Source organism: Hyla sarda, chromosome 5 (assembly GCF_029499605.1).
Source record: "Hyla sarda isolate aHylSar1 chromosome 5, aHylSar1.hap1, whole genome shotgun sequence".
NCBI classification, from domain to species: Eukaryota; Metazoa; Chordata; class Amphibia; order Anura; family Hylidae; genus Hyla; species Hyla sarda.
In genome coordinates, this window is record NC_079193.1 from 161,947,466 (window position 1) to 161,966,589 (window position 19,124).

At 41.3% G+C, this 19,124-nt stretch overlaps 1 protein-coding gene across 9 annotated transcripts in view; it reads right to left on the reverse strand.

The window, feature by feature from the left end:
* ULK4 (unc-51 like kinase 4) overlaps positions 1-19,124 on the reverse strand; it is an 819,452-nt gene that overhangs the window by 50,841 nt on the left and 749,487 nt on the right. For 6 of the 9 annotated variants that reach the window (XM_056520598.1, XM_056520599.1, XM_056520596.1 and 3 more), the window contains one exon: positions 17,556-17,981. The exons of 2 other annotated variants lie outside the window; for them this stretch is intronic. In XM_056520598.1, the coding sequence (XP_056376573.1) occupies positions 17,707-17,981 (275 nt within the window). In that variant the 3' untranslated portion in view covers positions 17,556-17,706. Of the gene's footprint in view, positions 1-17,555; positions 17,982-19,124 lie in introns of those variants that run through there. One more of the 9 variants, XM_056520602.1, reaches the window with a different exon arrangement.

Here is a 19,124-nt window from a genome sequence, read left to right on the forward strand (position 1 = left end):
TCCAAGGAGCAAGCCGCACGACATCGCCGCCCGCCAATCACCGTCGCCCACAGCTTCCCGGATGGGTAAGTGGATCTTCTGCCGCCAGTCCTCTGTCGGTTTTGCCGTTCTGCCCCGCCTATTGTGGGTGGGCAGAACGGGGAAACCGAAAGTTAACCCCCCCGCCCCCGATCTGCTATTGGTCGTCGCGTCTTGATGACCAATAGCAGGCATAGGAGGGGTGGCACCCCTGCCACCTCACTATTATCCCTTCAGGGGGATCGTGGGTGTCTTGGACAACCACGATCCCCCTTATATTCCGGGTCACCATAGACCCGAATGACCCGATATCAGCGCAAATCGCAGGTGTGAATTCACCATCGATTTGCGCCGATCGCCGACATGGGGGGGTTCTGATAACCCCCTTGGGCATTTGCATGGGGTGCCTGCGGATCGATATCAGCAGTCACCACGATCCGGTCCCCGCCAGATGGAGACCGAAATTCCCACGGGCGTACAGGTACGCCCTGGGTCCTTAAGTACCAGGGACCGAAGGCGTACCTGTACGCCCTGGGTCCCTATGTGGTTAAAGAAATCTTAAACCTTTCAGTACTTATGAGCTGCTGAAGTTGAGTTGTTTTTTTCTAAGTGCTCTCTGATGACACTTGTCTTGGGAACTGTCCAGAGTAGAAGCAAATCCCCATAGCAAACCTCTTCTACTCTGTGCAGTTCCCGAGACAAGTAGATGTCAGCAGAAAGCACTGTTGCCAGACAGAAAAGAATAATTCAACTTAAGCATCAGATAATTATTGGAAGGATTAAGATTTTTTTTATAAAAGTAATTTACAAATCTGTTTAACTTTCTGAAGCCAGTTGACATATATATATATATATATATATATATATATATATAAAGTTTTTTCCTGGAATACCCCTTTAATAGATACAGAATTAGACAGGTGAGCACTTAGTTTACGGGAAAATCCATTTGAATATCTATAACAAACACAAGAATCACCAATGTTAAGAGTTATTAGTACACTGCAAAAATTAAGCATTAATGAAAATCTCCAGAGATTGTTTTATACAAAAATGTCTGATCTGATATATCTATTAGCTCAGCCTTGCTCTGTCTTTTTTGTGTAAAGGCAAGTACTGTCTTATGTGGCTGTAGTAAAATGGCCCTGTTCGAGTTTGTTGACTGCATTCTACATGAAAGGCATACGCCAACGTTACAGACAAATTGCTCCTGCTAGAAATATACAATTGTCTACGAGGGGCAATCTGACCTCTGCCTCTCAAAAAGCTTCTTAGTGAGCTGCTATCAATAGAAACTACTTTTTCTGTTATCTTAAATCACTGCCATCTAGTTTTACCAAGACTTTTCACAGTTAAAAGATAGTGTCACTAGCCACGGAAATACTTCTGGTAATTTGGCGGGATGACAATGTTAATGGATACGTGTACTCTAGCAAAATAAAATATCTAAAATATAAAAATTAAGCAACATTACAAGTTTTCTTAATTAAAAGACAATTTTACTATATGATTTCAATGCAGGCAGCTCTTATACCGGGCCATGTGTCTCCATGATTACAGTCAGATAATACAGTAGTGTGCTAATCCCTTTAAAGGGGTACTCCGCCCCTAGACATCCTATACCCTATCCAAAAGATAGGGGATAAGATGTCAGATGGCCGCGGTCCCGCTGCTGGGGAGCCCTGGGATCCCCGCTGCGGCACCCCGCTCTCATTACAGCACAGAGTGAGTTCGCTCTGCACGTAATGATGGGCAGTACAGGGGCCGGAGCATCGTTACGTCACGGCTCCGCCCCTTGTGACATCACGGCCCGCCCCTTTCAATACAAGTCTATGGGAGGGGTGTGGCGGTCGTCACGCCCCCTCCAATAGACTTGCATTAAGGGGACGGGCCGTGATGTCACGAGGGGCGGAGCCATGATGTCACGCTGCTCCGTCCCCCGTATCGCCCGTCATTACGCACAGAGCGAACTCGCTCTGTGCTGTAATGAGAGCGGGGTGCCGCAGTGGGGATCCCAGGGCTCCCCAGCAGCGGGACCGTGGCGATCTGACATCTTATCCCCTATCCTTTGGATAGGGGATAAGATGTCTAGGGGCGGAGTACCCCTTTAATCTGTTCTGTAGGATAGCAAGACAGGGGGTCAAATAAAGTAAAGTCACACTTTAAAATCTGACTTCAGCAAGATATGTTTGTAGTCTGTAACCATGGAGACACACAGGTATGGGAATGAGCTCTATATATATATATATATATATATATATATATATATATATATATATTTCTAGTATGTGACAATGCGCTTTTATGAATGACTATGCCATTTTACTATCTTATGAATAATGTATATATTTTGCATGTATTTATTCATAATGGAAATGAGTGTCAAGTTGGGTTAGAGACAAACAGCAATGATATTGTTAGCTCTCTTCTGTCTTATTGACTTTCATGTATGAGTATGGTATATTAAGTTCAGTGCTGGTGAGTAGAGATGAGCGAACTTTTGAAAAATTCAATTAGGTCGAGTCGCCGAATTTTTCAAAAAAATTAGGTTCCAACCAAATTTATTTGTGGAAAATCTATATTAAAAATGACTATTTCTGGACTACAGAGAGCCTGAATAGATGTGTAGAATACTTTGCTTTGTTCTCACATGCATATGGAGTGTGCTGGTGTAGTGAAATAATACTGTTATTCAGTATGACATGCAGATTACAGGCATCGCTTTTAGAATCACTATAGCAGAGCAGCACAATGACAGAGCCTGGAGGTGGCATCAGTATGAGGAGACCATACAGTGGCTGAATGACAGAGCCTGAAGGTGGCTGAAGCATGAGGAGACCATATAGTGGCAGAATGACACAGCGTTGAGGTGTTGGCAGCATGAGGAGACCATATAGTGGCTAAATGACACAGCGTGGAGGTGTTGGCAGCATGAAGAGACCATATAGTGGCTGAATGACACAGCCTGGAGCTGGCAGCATCATGAGTAGACACTAGGGCTTCACAATTCCTAAGATTAAAAGATTAATTTTGACATTTAAATTGAAGATTTATGGTAGCTAGTGCTACCATAAAAAATTTTAGGCCCAGGCTCAGCAGCATCAGTAAACCATATAGTGGCTCAATGACACAGCCTGGAGTTGACAGAAGCATGAGGAGACCATTGAAATTTAAGATTTTGAAATTGAAATTGAGTATTTTGAAATTGAAATTTTAACTCCCAAGTTTTAGTGAGCCGGCCTCGGCGTGTGGATACAAAGGACCAAATATAACAAGGAGTCACATGGCAGCACAATGACAGAGCCTGGAGGTGGCATTAGTATGAGGAGACCATATAGTGGCTGAATGACTGCCTGGAGTTTGTGGTATAATGGGGAGACACTAGGGGTTCACAATCCCTAAGATTAAAAGATGAACTTTGAAATTTAAATTGAAAAAGATTTATGGTAGCTAGTACTACCATAAAAAAAATTTTTAGGCCCAGGCACAACATAATCAGTACATTATATATTGGCTAAATGACAGTGCCTGGAGGTGGTAGCATCAGCATGAGGAGAACATAGAGCAGCACAATGAGAGAGCTTGGAGGTGGCAGCATCAGCATGAGGAGACCATATGGTGGCACAATGACAGAGAATGGAGGTGGTAGCATCAGCATGAAGAGACCATAGAGCAGCACAATAAAAGAGCCTGTAGGTGGCAACATCAACATGAGGAGACCATATGGCGACACAATGACAGTGCCTGGAGGTGGTAGCATCAGCATAAGGAGACCATATGGTGGCACAATGACAGAGCATGGAGGTGTTAGCATTGGCATGGGACCATAGAGCAGCACAATGACAGAGCCTGGAGGTGGTAGCTCTAGCAAGAGGAGACCATAGAGCAGCACAATAGGAGCCTGGAGGTGGCAACATCAACATGAGGAGACCATATTGTGGCACAATGACAGAGCGTGGAGGCGGTAGCATCAGCATGAGGAGACCATAGAGCAGCAAAATGAGAGAGCTAGGAGGTGGCAGCATCAGCATGAGGAGACCATATGTTGGCACAATGACAGAGCATGGAGGTGGTAGCATTAGCATGAGGAGACCATAGAGCAGCACAATAAGAGAGCCTGGAGGTGGCAGCATCAGCATAAGGAGACCCTATGGCAGCATAATGACAGAACCTAGAGGTGTTAGCATTAGAATGAGACCATAGAGCAGCACAATGACAGAGCCTTGAGGTGGCAGCAGCATCATGAGGGCCATGCCAACTGAGGGTTGAGCCTGAGGAACCCACCAACTGTTGACTGGGGGTGTCGGATGTCACATGGGATGAAGTGGATGACCAAGTGAACCAATCAATCATGGCTGCTGGGTTGCTGGTCGAGACACAACTGCTAGCTGACACCGGGAGCTCAGACCTCTCCCTGTGACTCTGGCTGCCACATGCCCCTACTCTGCTGCGACCTCTGCCTGCACCTGATGAATTTAGGCCTCTGACACTCCACTATGCACGTCCTGGCACTACTCTGCCTGACATACTTATTGCGTACATGAGGGGAGTACAATACGCATCACTACGCTTAAAACAGCATTTGTCTAGAACAGCAGCAGGTGTGTACTATTGGCTGTCCTTTCACAGTATCTAGGCCCTTGACAGATTAACAGGTACAAAATAGTACACTACCTAGATGTAGGTATGTGGTATGCACTTATGAGGGCAGAAAAATGCGGTACAGTATGCTTAAAAAAACGTATTTTTGTAAAACACCAGCCAGTGATTACTTTTGCCTGGACTTTCACAGTAGCTAGGCCCTTGACAGATTAACAGATACAAAATAGTACACTACTTAGATGTAGGTATGTGGTATGCACTTATGAGGGCAGAAAAATGCGCTACAATACGCATGATAAACGTATTGGAGTAAAACACCAGCTGGTGATTACTTTTGGCTGTTCTTTCACAGTATGTAGGCTCTTGACAGATTAACAGGCACAAAATAGTACAACACTTAGATGTAGGTATGTTGTATGCACTTATGAGGGCAGAAAAATGTGGTACAGTACGCTTAAAAAAACTTATTTTAGTAAAACACCAGCCGGTGATTACTTTTGCCTGGACTTTCACAGTATCTAGGCCCTTGACAGATTAACAGGTAAAAAATAGTACACTACTTAGATGTACGTATGTGGTATGCACTTATGAGGGCAGAAAAATGAGCTACAGTAAAAAACATATTTTTGCACAACATCAGCAGTACACAACAGTGCTGCAGCACAAAAAAGCTGTGTACTAAACACAAAATTGCACTCTGTCAAAGACTATTAGGAATGCACTGCTGGGTATTATACCGTCTACAGACTAGTATAACTAGCAGATGATTTGTTGTGGAGCAAAGACAAATAATTGCGCTGAAAAAATTATTCCTGCCTCCTCTGCTAAGGTTTATGAAGTTGAGGCAGCTTGTTGAAATGTATGAGGCAACACAAAGCTATCTGCCCCTCTCTGTAATACTATGCCAAAGAAAGTGACTGGGAGGTTAATGGCTGCAGTAAAAATCCTTTTCAGTGAAAAAAAACACTGTTCTCTGTTCACCAGAACGCTGATGTGACTAGGATCTGAAACGCTGCTCGAATGAGCTTTTCTGTGTAACACATACACAGCGATGTCTGTCCTATCTCTATGCAGTGTAATGAATGATATGACGAGCTGCAAAATGACTGCCGAATATATAGGGCTGTGACATCACAGGGGAGACTGGCTGCTGATCGGCTGCATCCTGCATGTGATTCATGGTCATCCCGCCTACTTCCCTTCCCAACGTTTCTTGCCCCATGTACTGACATGTGGATCTGCCATTTTAGATGCCCTGGAGCCTGGACTGCAGGAAATGGAGTTTAATGAAGTGATTCAAGCAATAGAATCGCAGCGATATTCGCATTCGTTGCAAGTCGAATATTTCATGAAATTCGTAAGGAATTCGGGTTCGTCAGCTTCTCTAATGGTGAGATAACTACAAAGGAAAATGCAAACCAAACATATAGACAAATTAACAACAAGCAAGTTATCTATTTTTTTTTAGCGCACCATAAAGATGTCAAGTGAGCCATTCTGGCATTCAGCAATGCAATAATAAATCCAGGCTAATACTTTTCATACACAGTGTGCATAATATCTTGGCAATATCTCCCAGCAGTATGGGAAATCCATGGGCCATCTAGCTAAAGGTTGCACAGGAGAGATATGTGGGAAACATTGGCGGAATGTGGTTTCTCATTGCTCCGAGGGACTTGCTGGCCTTTGTTTGGATGGAAATGATGCACTGATGGCTGATTAATGCTGTGTCTGGTAGAGGATCATACAGTGAATCATCAGGTTTATTCAGAGGTAAATGCCAAATGGCACATTTTATCTTGCTTAATGTCTATTACTGCCACCCGACCTTTAACAAAAGATCAGAGAAGCTTTTTTCTTCAGGTTCCAGTAAAAGTAGACAATTTCACAATATTGATTCTTTTCTGCAATAATCATGGTAAACTCTGAATTTGTTGTATACTGTTGATTATTTTATTGGCAACAAATATACTATATGTCGCTGTATCCAAAGCACAATATAAAATAAAAAGATGATGAGCAGTGGAATTGCTGCATAATGATTGATGCATTTTAATCATATAAGGTGTAGAGAAGGCTAAAAAGGCAATACAAAAATACACACCAGGGGATATGATACAGTGCAAATAGATAATTCCATTATGGCCAACACAGCACACATCAGGTCTTTGTCCTCTTGAGGCAAACATTCACTGAGCAATATTGTGTTATATCAAAGAAATGTGTAAAAGAAAACAGGCATCATATGAATGCAAGTTATAAATTTTACTTCAAAGTTTCACAGCCTATAGAAATACTATACAACTTTCAAAATGTCCTGTGGGAAGGTAGTAATTCTATTGACTGAAGGTATACATTCTGTCCTAGCATTGTGCATTTGTGCTTGCTTCTGAAATGTAATTTCAAAGTCTGGGTTTATAGCAGAAGTTAAAACTTGATACAGAAAGGAGTATGTCCACCTTCAGACAGTATATGAGGGTGACAGGCTATTTAAAAGGGAAACTGACAGGCTATTTACCCACACAAAACCCAATATACTGGGTTAAAGTGTGAGTGAACAGCATTACAACGAGTGGTAACTTACTTTCATGGATCCAGTACTGAGTTGTCAGTTTAACCTCCTATTGCTATTGTGCTTCTGTGCATAAAGGAGGCAGGGAGCCAGCTCACAAACTCCCCTGCCTCCTCAATATTCCCCGTTCTGCCTGCCCCTGTTATAAATATGCTAATACTTCACTCTGACATCACTCACATAACTAGGACGCGAGAGCCTGTTGGCACGTGAGAGCTCTGCTCATGCAGCAGAGCAAAGGCGCTGCTGCCTCGCTTCTCCGACGGAGTGAAGTGAGGCAGTGGCACCTTTGCTCTGCATAGAGAGCAAAGAGTTCGTGAGCCAGCAGTAATATTAGCATATACATGAGAGCGGCGGGCAAAGGAGTATGGCGAGATGGCTCCTCACCTCCATTGTGCACATCGGCACTGCTCACCCGGACAATAACCCAGTATAGAGAGTTTAATCCAGATGAACAGCCTGTTAGTTTCCCTTTAATCCCTTAAGGACTAGGCCCATTTTGACCTTAAGGACTCCAATTTTTGATTTTGCACTTTCGTTCTTTCCACCTCCCATTCTAAAAATCATAACACTTTTGCTTTGTGATTTGTAGTTTTTATCGGTAACATTTTGGTTTTGATGGGACTTTTTGATTATTTTTTAATAAAAATTGTTATGGTATATGATGTGACCAAAAATGCACTTTAGGATTTTTTTTACATGTAGGCCATTGACCGTGCGTTTTAGCTAACCCTATATTTTAATAATTTGGCACCACATATTTTTATTACATTATTTTATTAAAAAAATGGGAAATGGGGAGTGATTCAAACTTTTATTAGGGGAGGGGCTTATTCACATTTACTAACTTATTTTATTTTTTCCACACTTTTTACTTTTTTTTTTTAAGCCCCCATAGGGGGCTATACCATGCAATCTTTTGTATTATACTGTTCAATGCTATGACATAGCATAGCATTGATCAGTGTTATCGGTGCTCTGCTACTCCAGTTCTGCATGGCTGGCTGGTAGCAGCAGAGGACCAATCGGACGGCAAGGAGACAGGTAAGTTCCCTCCTCTCAGCTGATCAGGATGATTTCACTTTAATTTTAGACGCCGCAATCAGCTTTGATTGCGGCATCTAAAGGGTTAATGCCGGTCATCGGCCTGATAAGTGAACATGCTTTAAACCTCATTAACGGGACCAGGGTGTACAGGTACGCCCTGCGTCCTTAACCCCTTAAAGACCAGGGGTTTTTCCGTTTTTGCATTTTCATTTTTTCCTCCTTACCTTTAAAACTATTTAAATTTTGCACCTAAAAATCCATATGATGGCTTATTTTTTGCACCACCAATTCTACTTTGTAATGACATCAGTCATTGTACCTAAAAATGTACGACAAAACAGGGAAAAAAATCATTGTGCGACAAAAATTGAAGAAAAAACTCAATGACACTCATTGACACCTTATTTTTATTCTGTAGGTCCATACGATTAAAATGATACCCTTAGGTTTGATTTTATCGTACTTCTGGAAAAAAAATCATAACTACATGCAAGAAAATGTATACGTTTAAAATTGTAATCTTCTGACCACTATAAACTTTTTTTTTTTTTTTGCATAGGGGGCGGTTTTAGGGTTCATTTTTTGCGCCGTGGTCTGAAGTTTATAACGGTACCATTTTAGTATTGATCAGACTTTTTGATCGCTTTTTATTCATTTTTCATGATACAAAAAGTGACATAAATTATGCTATTTTGGACTTTGGAATTTGTTTGTGCGTACGCCATTGACCGTGCGGTTTAATTAACTATATATTTTTATCATTCGAACATTTCCGCACATGGCGATACCACAATTTTTATTTACACAGTTTTTTTAAATGGGAAAAGGGGGTGATTCAAACTTTTATTAGGGAAGGGGTTAAATGATTTCTATTCACTTTTTTTCTCACTTTTTTCCGCAATGTTATAGCCCCCATAGGGGGCTATAACACTGCACACACTCATCTTTTACATTGATCAATAGTTTCTCATACGACTGATCGATGATTCTGATGCTTGACTGCTCATGCCTGGATCTCAGGCACTGAGCAGTCATTCGACAATCGGACACCAGGAGGCAGGTAAGGGGACCCTCCTCGAGTCCTACAGCTGTTCGGGACGCCGTGATTTCACCACAGCAGTCCCTAACAGCCCCCTGAGCTAGCCGGCATTAGTTTACTTTCACTTTAGACACGACGATCAACTTTAAATCCGCGTCTAGAGGGTTACTAGCGTGCAGCACCGCAATTAGCCCGACCCACTATGGCCCCGCGTTATAGAAAGGGAAAAGGACCCAGGACATACAGGTACGCCCTTGGTCCTTAACAGGTTAAGGACCGGGATGCAAGGGCATACCTGTACATCCTGCATCCTTAACAGGTTAAGAACTTAAACAGCGTAAAGTAGATCAACTTAGTTAAGTGCATTAAACTGATCCTGAGTAGCAATCTGTACTAATTGCCTGAGCTTTATATACAGTTCTGCTGGTTTTTATTTGAAAACCAGACATGCTCCTACCAACCTATCTAAAGGCATACCAATGCCTTGGCATACCAATGCTGATCTAGAACTCGTTCAATCAGCCTTTTACACAGCTCGATAACTGTGCCGTTTACTTACATTACTGTTGGCCACACATCCCTTGTTTACAAAGGGAGATGTGTGGCAAACAAACAATGATTTTCATGGTCAAACAAACCCAGTGGTAAACCAACAAACAAGCGATTGCTCATTCGTCAGTTGTTACTGGATCTTTTACACAAAGAAATAATTGGCCTGTTCGGATGATAATTGCTCCATGTAAAAGGCCTGTATGTTCATATATTGTACTAGGACAGTTTAGTCAACAATAGATCATAGATATTAGAAGGTCACTTTAAGAACAACTATATATGAGAAGAAAAAACAAGAGACCGGGAGGGGTGCTTCGTGTGATACCGTTTAAATATTGAAAAACAAGGGGGGGAAGAGGATGTGGGGTGTGTGAACCCCTTAGGTAGTGGCTGCTCACCTTAGAGCAAGTATAAAACTCGCATGTCAACCCACATGTGGGGTTATTGAGAAAGCTGGAACTGCTGCTGGGCCTGAGGTTGCAGGTGCAGTGAGAACCGTCTCCTGGAGGTAGGTAGAAGTGGACGAGCAGAAAAAAAGACCTCTGAATGGCGCTGCTAGTTCCGTAGATGTATGTGAAGAATCAATTCCAGAGAGGAGTAGTAGTAAAAGCAGGAAGGTTTATTGCATCTTAAAAAAACAATAAAACCACTGCAGGAAAAGGATTATGCGTTTCGGGGGAGCCATCCCCTTCTTCAGATCATGGTTGATCTGAAAGTTGTCATTTTGGAAGACATTGCCATAAGCTAAACTACATAATCGCAAGTCATCAGTTGACCTATGCTTTGATCTGTAGCCATTACCAGGCTTCCATTGATTGGGATTGGATATGTTGTTTGGCATGAACAGACTATAACAAAAAAAATCCTACAAGATACTTTCTACTATTATATTCATGAATGGGGTTATCCACCATAAGGTGATTTTAGTACTTACCTGCCAGAACTGGGTTTCCTGCTGCATTTTGTTCTCTAAACTACACATCCCACAGTTCCATGCTTGAAAGTTTGAGGTCACTTTCCTTCCTCCCACACATCAGCCACCACACCCATTGAAACACAGTGTTTTTTAACCAGGGAGCCTACAGCTTTTGCAAAGTTGAAGCAGGACAGGCTCCCTTTGATCACCTAGTGATGTCGGGTCTCGATGCACTGCAACCTGGGAAATCCCGAGACATGAGTAATTTTGCATGCTGTTAAAATAAATATTGGGGCAATAATCACATACGAATTGTGAGAAAACCGTCACACACAGGTACAGACACTATATTATGAACTACACTAACTTTACAGCCCCTGCAGCATAGTCAAATAAAAAAAGGTCCTGGAATACCCCTTTAATGTAATGAAAAAGCACAAACAGCACAAACTGTGAAAACTACAGCTGTTACGGGGCCCTATGTTCCATCATGTCACTTAATAACAGATGCATGTATGTCTGCTAGATATTGTACAGATATTAGAAATAAGAGTACAAGATGAGTAAAAGAAGAGGTTTCAAAATACATTATTGTCACAGGTCTACTTTTCCACTTCACAGTCCTGAACCATAGGAACTTTAAATGACCGCCTCTAGGGTTCAGTAGGGTATAATGCTTGAAACGTTTATACATGGAGATTCTGCAATAGTGCCTTTTGCAGTAATCTCTTCCTCCAGATTATTTTTCCAACTCCTTTTTAAATATATCAGGGTTTTATGATTATTTTCAAGATCAAACAGTCTATCCAAACATCATAATATGAAATAAAAGTTTGGAGAAGATAGGCACTGAGCAACAAAGTCCAAAGGATCAGTCTCAAGGACAATAAAGTAAAGAAGGAGGTCTGCTGATCAGTCATATGGCTCAGGTATGATACTAAGAAAATACAAAGCTAATAAGGTAGGGAAGAAAGGAAACAGTCAAATAAATTTAATACTAACAAACATACACAAGAACAGGACGGACGCTACGATCTCCACCCTTGTAGACTGGAGAGAATAGGGTTTCATTTAAAGAATATTTGTTCTTCAGATATCATGTCCTTTTTAAAGGGGTACTCCGTTGCTTACACATCTTATCCCCTATCCAAAGGATAGGGGATAAGATGCCTGATCGCGGGAGTCCCGCAGCTGGGGACGCCCGTGATCATGCACGCGGCACCCCGTTTGTAATCAGCCCCCGGAGCGTGTTCGCTCCGGGTCTGATTACGGTCGACCGCAGGGCCGGCGGCGTGTGACGTCATGCCTTCCCCCGTGTGACGTCACACTCCGCCCCTCAATGCAAGCCTACAGGAGGGGGCGTGATAGCTATCACGCCTCCTCCCGTAGGCTTGCATTGAGGGGCGGAGCGTGACGTCCCACGGGGGCGGAGGCGTGACGTCACACGCCGCCGGCACTGCGGTCGACCGTAATCAGACCCGGAGCGAACACGCTTTAAGGGCAGTCCTTATTAGGGACAGGTTATCTAAGCGAAGAACAGCTTATAGATTTGAGCCTGCTGTTTTCAGTTTTCATGTGCCCTGTGTGCCTGCCATTACCAATGACCAACAGGTGATGTGCATAGAGGTAGATATATTAGGAGATATCAATCATTGGGAAAAGGAAGGCACATTGGGCTTATGAATACAGCTATTTTACAACTATGTGTATTTTTATTTTATTTGCTATTATCCAAACTTAATATTTGTTTGTGTCTTTAAGTATAATAACCGATCAAACCATTTCTCATAGTATGCTGTCCTTTAACCCCTTAACGACAATGGACGTAAATCTACGTCATGGTGCTGTGGTACTTAACGCACCATGACGTACATTTACGCGCCACCATGACCGCGAGCACAGGAAGGGTGCTCGTGTCAGGCGCGGCAGGTCCCGGCTGCTATCAGCACCCAGGGACCCACCGGTAATGGCGGACATCCGCGATTGCGAGGATGTCCACCATTAACCCCTCAGATGCAGTCATCAATACAGATCATGGCATCTGCGGCAGTGCGGTACTTTGAATGGATGATCGGATCGCTTGCAGCGCTACCGCGGGGATCTGATCATCCAGCATGGCAGCCGGAGGTCCCCTCACCTGGCTCCGGTGTCTCTCGGGGTCTTCTGCTCTGGTCTGAGATCGAGCAGACCAGAGCAGAAGATCACCGATAACACTGATCAGTGCTATGCTTTATGCATAGCACTGATCAGTATTAGCAATCAAATTATTGCTATAAATAGTCCCCTAGGGACTATTAAAGTGTCAAAAAATAAATAAATAAAAAAAAAGTAAAAATTTGAAAAATCCCCCCACAATAAAAAAGTAAAATGTCAATTTTTTCCTCAAAAAGCGTAAAAAAAATTATTAATACACATATTTGGTATCACTGCATGCGTAAAAGTCTGAACTATTAAAATATATTGTTAATTATCCTGTCTGGTGAATGGTGTAAACGTAAAAAAATTTCAAAAAAGTCCAAAATTGCTGCTTTTTTGTCACATTATATTCCCAAAAAGTAAAACCTAAGCAAAAGTGGTACTGATAAAAACTACAGATCATGGTGCAAAAAATGAGCCCTCCTACTGCCCATATACAGAAAAATGAGAAAGGTATAGGTGGTCAAAATAAGGCTATTTCAAACATACTAATTTTGTTAAAATGGTTTGAGATTTTTTTTAAGCGGTACAATTATAGAAAAGCATATAACCATGGGTATCATTTTAATCGTATTGAATAAAGAAAACATGTCATTTTTACCATAAAGTGTACAGCGTGAAAACAAAACCTTCCAAAATTTGCTAAATTGCCGTTTTCATTTCAATTTTCCCTCATAAATAATATGTGTTTCGTTGCGCCGTACATTTTATGGTAAAATAAGTGATGAAATTATAAAGTACAATTGGTGATGCAAAAAACAAGCCCTCATATGGGTCTGTGGATGGAAATATAAAAAAGAGTTCGGATTTTTAGAAGGCGAGGAGGAAATGCTAAAATAAAATTGGTCTGGTCCTTAAGGCCAAATTGGGCCTGGTCCTTAAGGGGGTTAATAGGAATGTACTGTTCTCTTAAATAAATCTGGAGGGGTCTTTCAAATTCAGTAGACAAGTTTGGGGTGTATATTGATTCATGCCAACAGTAGACTTGCACTAAGCTGTCAGACAAATGAGATGAAGAACTATGATTTCTTGACATTTACCATTTTTTACGTTATTTTTTTCCCCATACCCCCTTGCTGGTATTAAAGAACCATGCTATGATACTGGAATAAGTGTTTGCCTTTTATCAATCTTTCATCATTACAGCTATGACTTTGTTTTATCTCTATTATACAATACAATGAATAATAAACCTGGTTAAAGAAAAAAAACAAGTAAAACATTTCAGGTAGATTTCTACATCGTGGCACATAGTAACAATAACAATAAACAACAAAGCAGAACTCTTCTGTGCCTAGGTAATTATGTTTGTGGCATCTGCATTATCATCAAATTGAATGTCCCTGGCGTTATCATTGCAACTACTCTAATCAAGAAAATAATTGTGAAGAAAGCCTATATCCTAAGTGTTGAACTACAGATTGCATCTCAATGATACCACTTACAAGGCTCTTTCATTCTGAACCATTGGTTGCCAAAGAAACCTACTTCAACAACAAACAATGCAGCCTCCACTGAACAAATATCCAGATATGTCCCTGATAACCATTCCTAGTGGAATTTAATAAAATGTTCCTGTACATATGAACACACAAATATCCATCTTCGATATATATATATATATATATATATATATATATATATATATATACACACACACACAATATATATTTATATATATATATATATATTTATATACACACACACACACACACACACACACACACACAGAGTATCTCACATAAATGAGTACACCCCTTGGCAACCTTTGCAAGTGAGTAAGTGGAAATGTCAAAATTGGGCCCAATTAGCCATTTTCTCTCCCTGGTGTCATGTCATTTATTAGTGTTACAAGATCTTAGGTGTGAATGGGGAGCAGGTGTCTGAAACTTGGTGTTATCACTCTTACACCCTCTAATCCGTTCAATGAAAGTTCAATATAGCATCTCATGGCAAAGTACTCGGAGCATCTGTAAAAATAAAAATGTTGCTGTACATAAAGATGGTCTAGGCTTTAAGAAGATTGTCAAGACCCTAAAACTGAGCTGCAGCATGGCGGGCAAGGAAATACAGTGGTTTCACAGGACAGGTTCCATTTAGAACAGGCTTTGCCATGGTCGACCAAAGAAGTTGCATGTACATGCTCAGTGTCATATCCAGAGGTTGTCTTTGCTGTAGCAGTTAAAGCGGTAGGGTGGGTCCAGGCTGTCATATGCCGCACACTGCATCAAATTGGTCTGCATGTCTTTTGTCCCAAAAGGAAGCCTCTTCTAAAGGTAAGCCCATGAGCCAGCAGTGAAATTAGCATATTCATGAGAGTGGAAAGAGCGAATTAAAGACAAATGATTACTGAAGCCATGTTCTGTGTTCCCATGAGCCCGAGATAACCTTATTTGGTTCAGGTGGTGTCAAGTGTATGTGGTGGCACAAAGGTCAGGGGTACAAAAACAAGTGTGTCGGGCCTACAGTTAAGCATGGTGGCAGGAGTTTAATGGTTTGGCTGTACTGCATGGGCCTGCATAAGTGCTGCTGGCACTGGGAAGCTACAGTTCATTGAGGGAACCATGAAAGCCAACAAGTACTGTAACATACTGAAGCAGGGCATGATCCCTTCCTTCAGAGACTGAGCTGATGGGCAGTATTCCAACATAATAACAACTCCAAACATATCTCCGAGATGACCACTGTCTTGCTAAAGAAGCTAAGGGTGAAGGTGATGGACTAACCAAGCATGTCTCCTAAACCCTATTGAGAACCTGTGGGGCATCCTCAAACAGAAGGTGGGGGAGCTGGCTCTGTGATGTCATCATGGAGGAGTGGAAGAGGACTCCAGTAGCAACCTGTAAAGCTCTAGAGAACTCCATGGCCAAGAGGCTTGAGGCATTGGTGAAAAACAATGGTGGCCACACAAAATATGGACACTTTGGTCCCAATTTGGACATTTCCACTTGGGAGTGTACTCACTTGAAAATGTTTAGATATTAATGGTGTGTGATGAGTTATTATAAGGGCACAGTAACATTAAACACTGTTTTACAGGCTGTGCACTTAGGAGTACTGCATATACCTGATGTGTGAGAGCGCCACTCCCGGAAGAAGGACTTGGCTCCGAAACGGATGTAGGGGTGGACGCCTCCTGGTCGCTCTAGGTTATTATGTGGGTATCCTGTGAAGTGCTCGATGTTTGATGGTCATTGTACTTGTATTTTTGTACAAGCACTTTAATTATGTGGTAGCACTTAATATAGTGACAAATAACTGTATGTCTTTAAGTCTTTGTCTTAAACATAACGGAAGACACTTAGTTTCCCCTAGCAATATGAGCAGCTTACAAGATGCAGCCACTTAATGGTCACATGTGTCCATTCGGCTTGGTTCACCACTAAATTACCCTTTTGGGTATTAAATGTGCATTGGTTATCTGTTTAAAAGAAAACTTGTAAAATTAAGTAGCTGCGCTTCTAATCTCCAGTAACGCGTTTTGTGGGAATATATACTGGTAGCTTTTGTTAAAACATACAATTATATCTTAGCTTAATTGCTAGTTTGTTGCGTTTTAATAGGAATTACTTGTCTTTATGAAGCTAATAAAGGACTAGGCATCTTCCTTTTATGCAGTCCTAATAGAAAAGATGAGACATAAAGAATCATATAATTGATATGTAAATGCAGTTAATTTCCAAAATACAAAATATCTGCCCAGGTAATAAAGATGCAGTAAAATGTTCTCATTGTGTAGGAGAGAAAATAAAGTTGTCTGAATGGGAGTGCATGCTAAATAGCGAAGGGAAAGCATAAAATATAAAGAGGTGAGAATCTGCATATAGTGAGTGGGGACATACAGGATGTTATTAAAATGCAACAAATGGTTCATTATTGTCAAATCAAGAACATTTACATTTTCTTAATGAATTGTGCACCATATAAACTACTGGAGAACACAGACTCCCAGCCTTTTCCCAAGCCTACCCATGATAATTTGCATTTGATTTTAATCTAAAGAGCTTCTAAATGTTGTGCTGATTAATTGCTTAGCATATGTATATATCTGTCAGCGCATCATTTGTATTATACAGATCTCCAAACACTCTAATTATGCCCATTGTCACCACTGGAGGGTGCTAATACTAGTAATGCATACTGTATGAAGAGGTTATCCGGGATAAGAAAAAACATAGCTGCTTTTTTGTCCTCCGGTTGTGTGTCATATTGTAGCTTAGTTCCTTTGAAGTAAGTGGAGCAGAGTTGTAACATAACCTGAGGACAGGTGTGGCCCGATTTTTTTGAAAAAATCTGCTGCTTTTCTAATCCTGAATATCCCCTTTAATGATTTGTATGCAATGAAATTGTATGCAATAAGCTCCCCATTGTGAAAGTTTAATAAATACAGAATTTCACAGTTTGGTAACAAATATTAATGAAAAAGACAGCTCCTATGAATGAGATATCTATAATTAGATAGATAGATCGAATGATGTGACCTGGGCCTTGACTTCAGCTGGCACCCTACATAACTTTCTTACATCAAATGTGCTGCTCCCCTTGCAAGCTTTCTAGATAGACAGATAGACGACAGATAGATCGATAGATGGACAAAGAGAGAGCTCTGATACCTGTCTATCACTGTAGCCCTACTGCTGGTTCATGCTGCAGCTCAACTGCTCTGGATACACAGCAATGTCAATGGCATTAAAATATGACATAATGCCTGGCAGGCTATTGAAATGGTAATTGTTGTCCCATGCCTAGCTTCATGTTTGAGGTTCATCCTTTCCTGGCTCTTTTTACTCTGCTTCTGTTTGTGGTTTTGATCTTGACCTCAGCTTTCTTGATCCTGACCTCCACTTTCTTGATTCTACCTTGGCCTGTCTGCCTGATACTTGTAGTTCTCCTCCTGGCTCTGATCTTTGGCTCAGCTTTCTTATTCCAGCCTAAAGACTCTCCACTCTGTTCCTTCTGCATCTTCACTATTGCCATTAATCTGGGACTTATCTGTGGACTGCAACCCGGGGATCTTCCAGCTGTAGTCTTCTTCCTTTCTGATATATAGATTACAAACAATGAAGACAAATATACAGCAGTTCTCAGAAAGCACTACTAAAACCTATATACACATAAGATAAATCTGTCAATTCTTTTGCATTGCTCTTTGTTGATTTGATCAAAATAACTTTTTAAGTGTAAATGTAGCAGTAATGTAATTTCAAATAATCTATATATTAGTTTATTACAAATTTCATAAAAATTACAACTATGCTGATTAAGATTTAGACATCACAGTGTTACACATCCAATCTTAAATTTTTCACTACATTGCTGTATAAACCAACAAAACATTCCTCTTCCACATTTTATATTTTTTCCCTACTACCACCCACCCTACCCCCGATCCGATTAGAAAAGGGAGAAATCAAATTACAACAATACCATGAAAGCAACATGTTTCTTACCTCCCAATAATCTTATCTTCCATAACATTGTTAATTTTTACAAAGGATTTACAAGAGGAAGAAGCATCTCTTTCAAAGTTTCCCCTTTTATTAAAGGGTCGAGCCCCCACCCACTTAGTCATTGCATTGTGTGTCTGTGTGTGCCACACTGAGCAACAGAAAGAGGAGAAGAGAACTGTCTGAGGACTTGAGAACCAAAATTGTGGAAAAATATCAACTATCTCAAGGTTACAAGTCCATCTCCAGAGATCTAGATTTGTCTTTGTCCACAGTGCTCAACATTATCAAGAAGTTTGCAACCCATGGCACTGTAGCTAATCTCCTTGGGCATGAGCGGAAGAGAAAAATTTATGAAAGGTGTACACGCAGAATAGTTCAGATAGTGGATAAGCAGCCCCAAACAAGTTCCGAAGAGATTCAAGCTGTCCTGCAGGCTCAGGGAGCATCAGTCGCGAACTATCCGTTGACATTTAAATTAAATGAAATGCTATGGCAGGAGACCAAGGAGGAACCCGCAAAACGTCTTGTGCACAGATGAGACCAAGATAGAGCTTTTTGGTAAAGCACATCATTCTACTGTTTACCGAAAACGGATGAGGCCTACAAAGAAAAGAACACAGTACCTACAGTGAAATAAGGTGTAGGATCAATGATGTTTTGGGGTTGTTTTGCTGCCTCTTGCACTGGGTGCCTTGAATGTGTGCAAGGCATCATGAAATCTGAGGATTACCA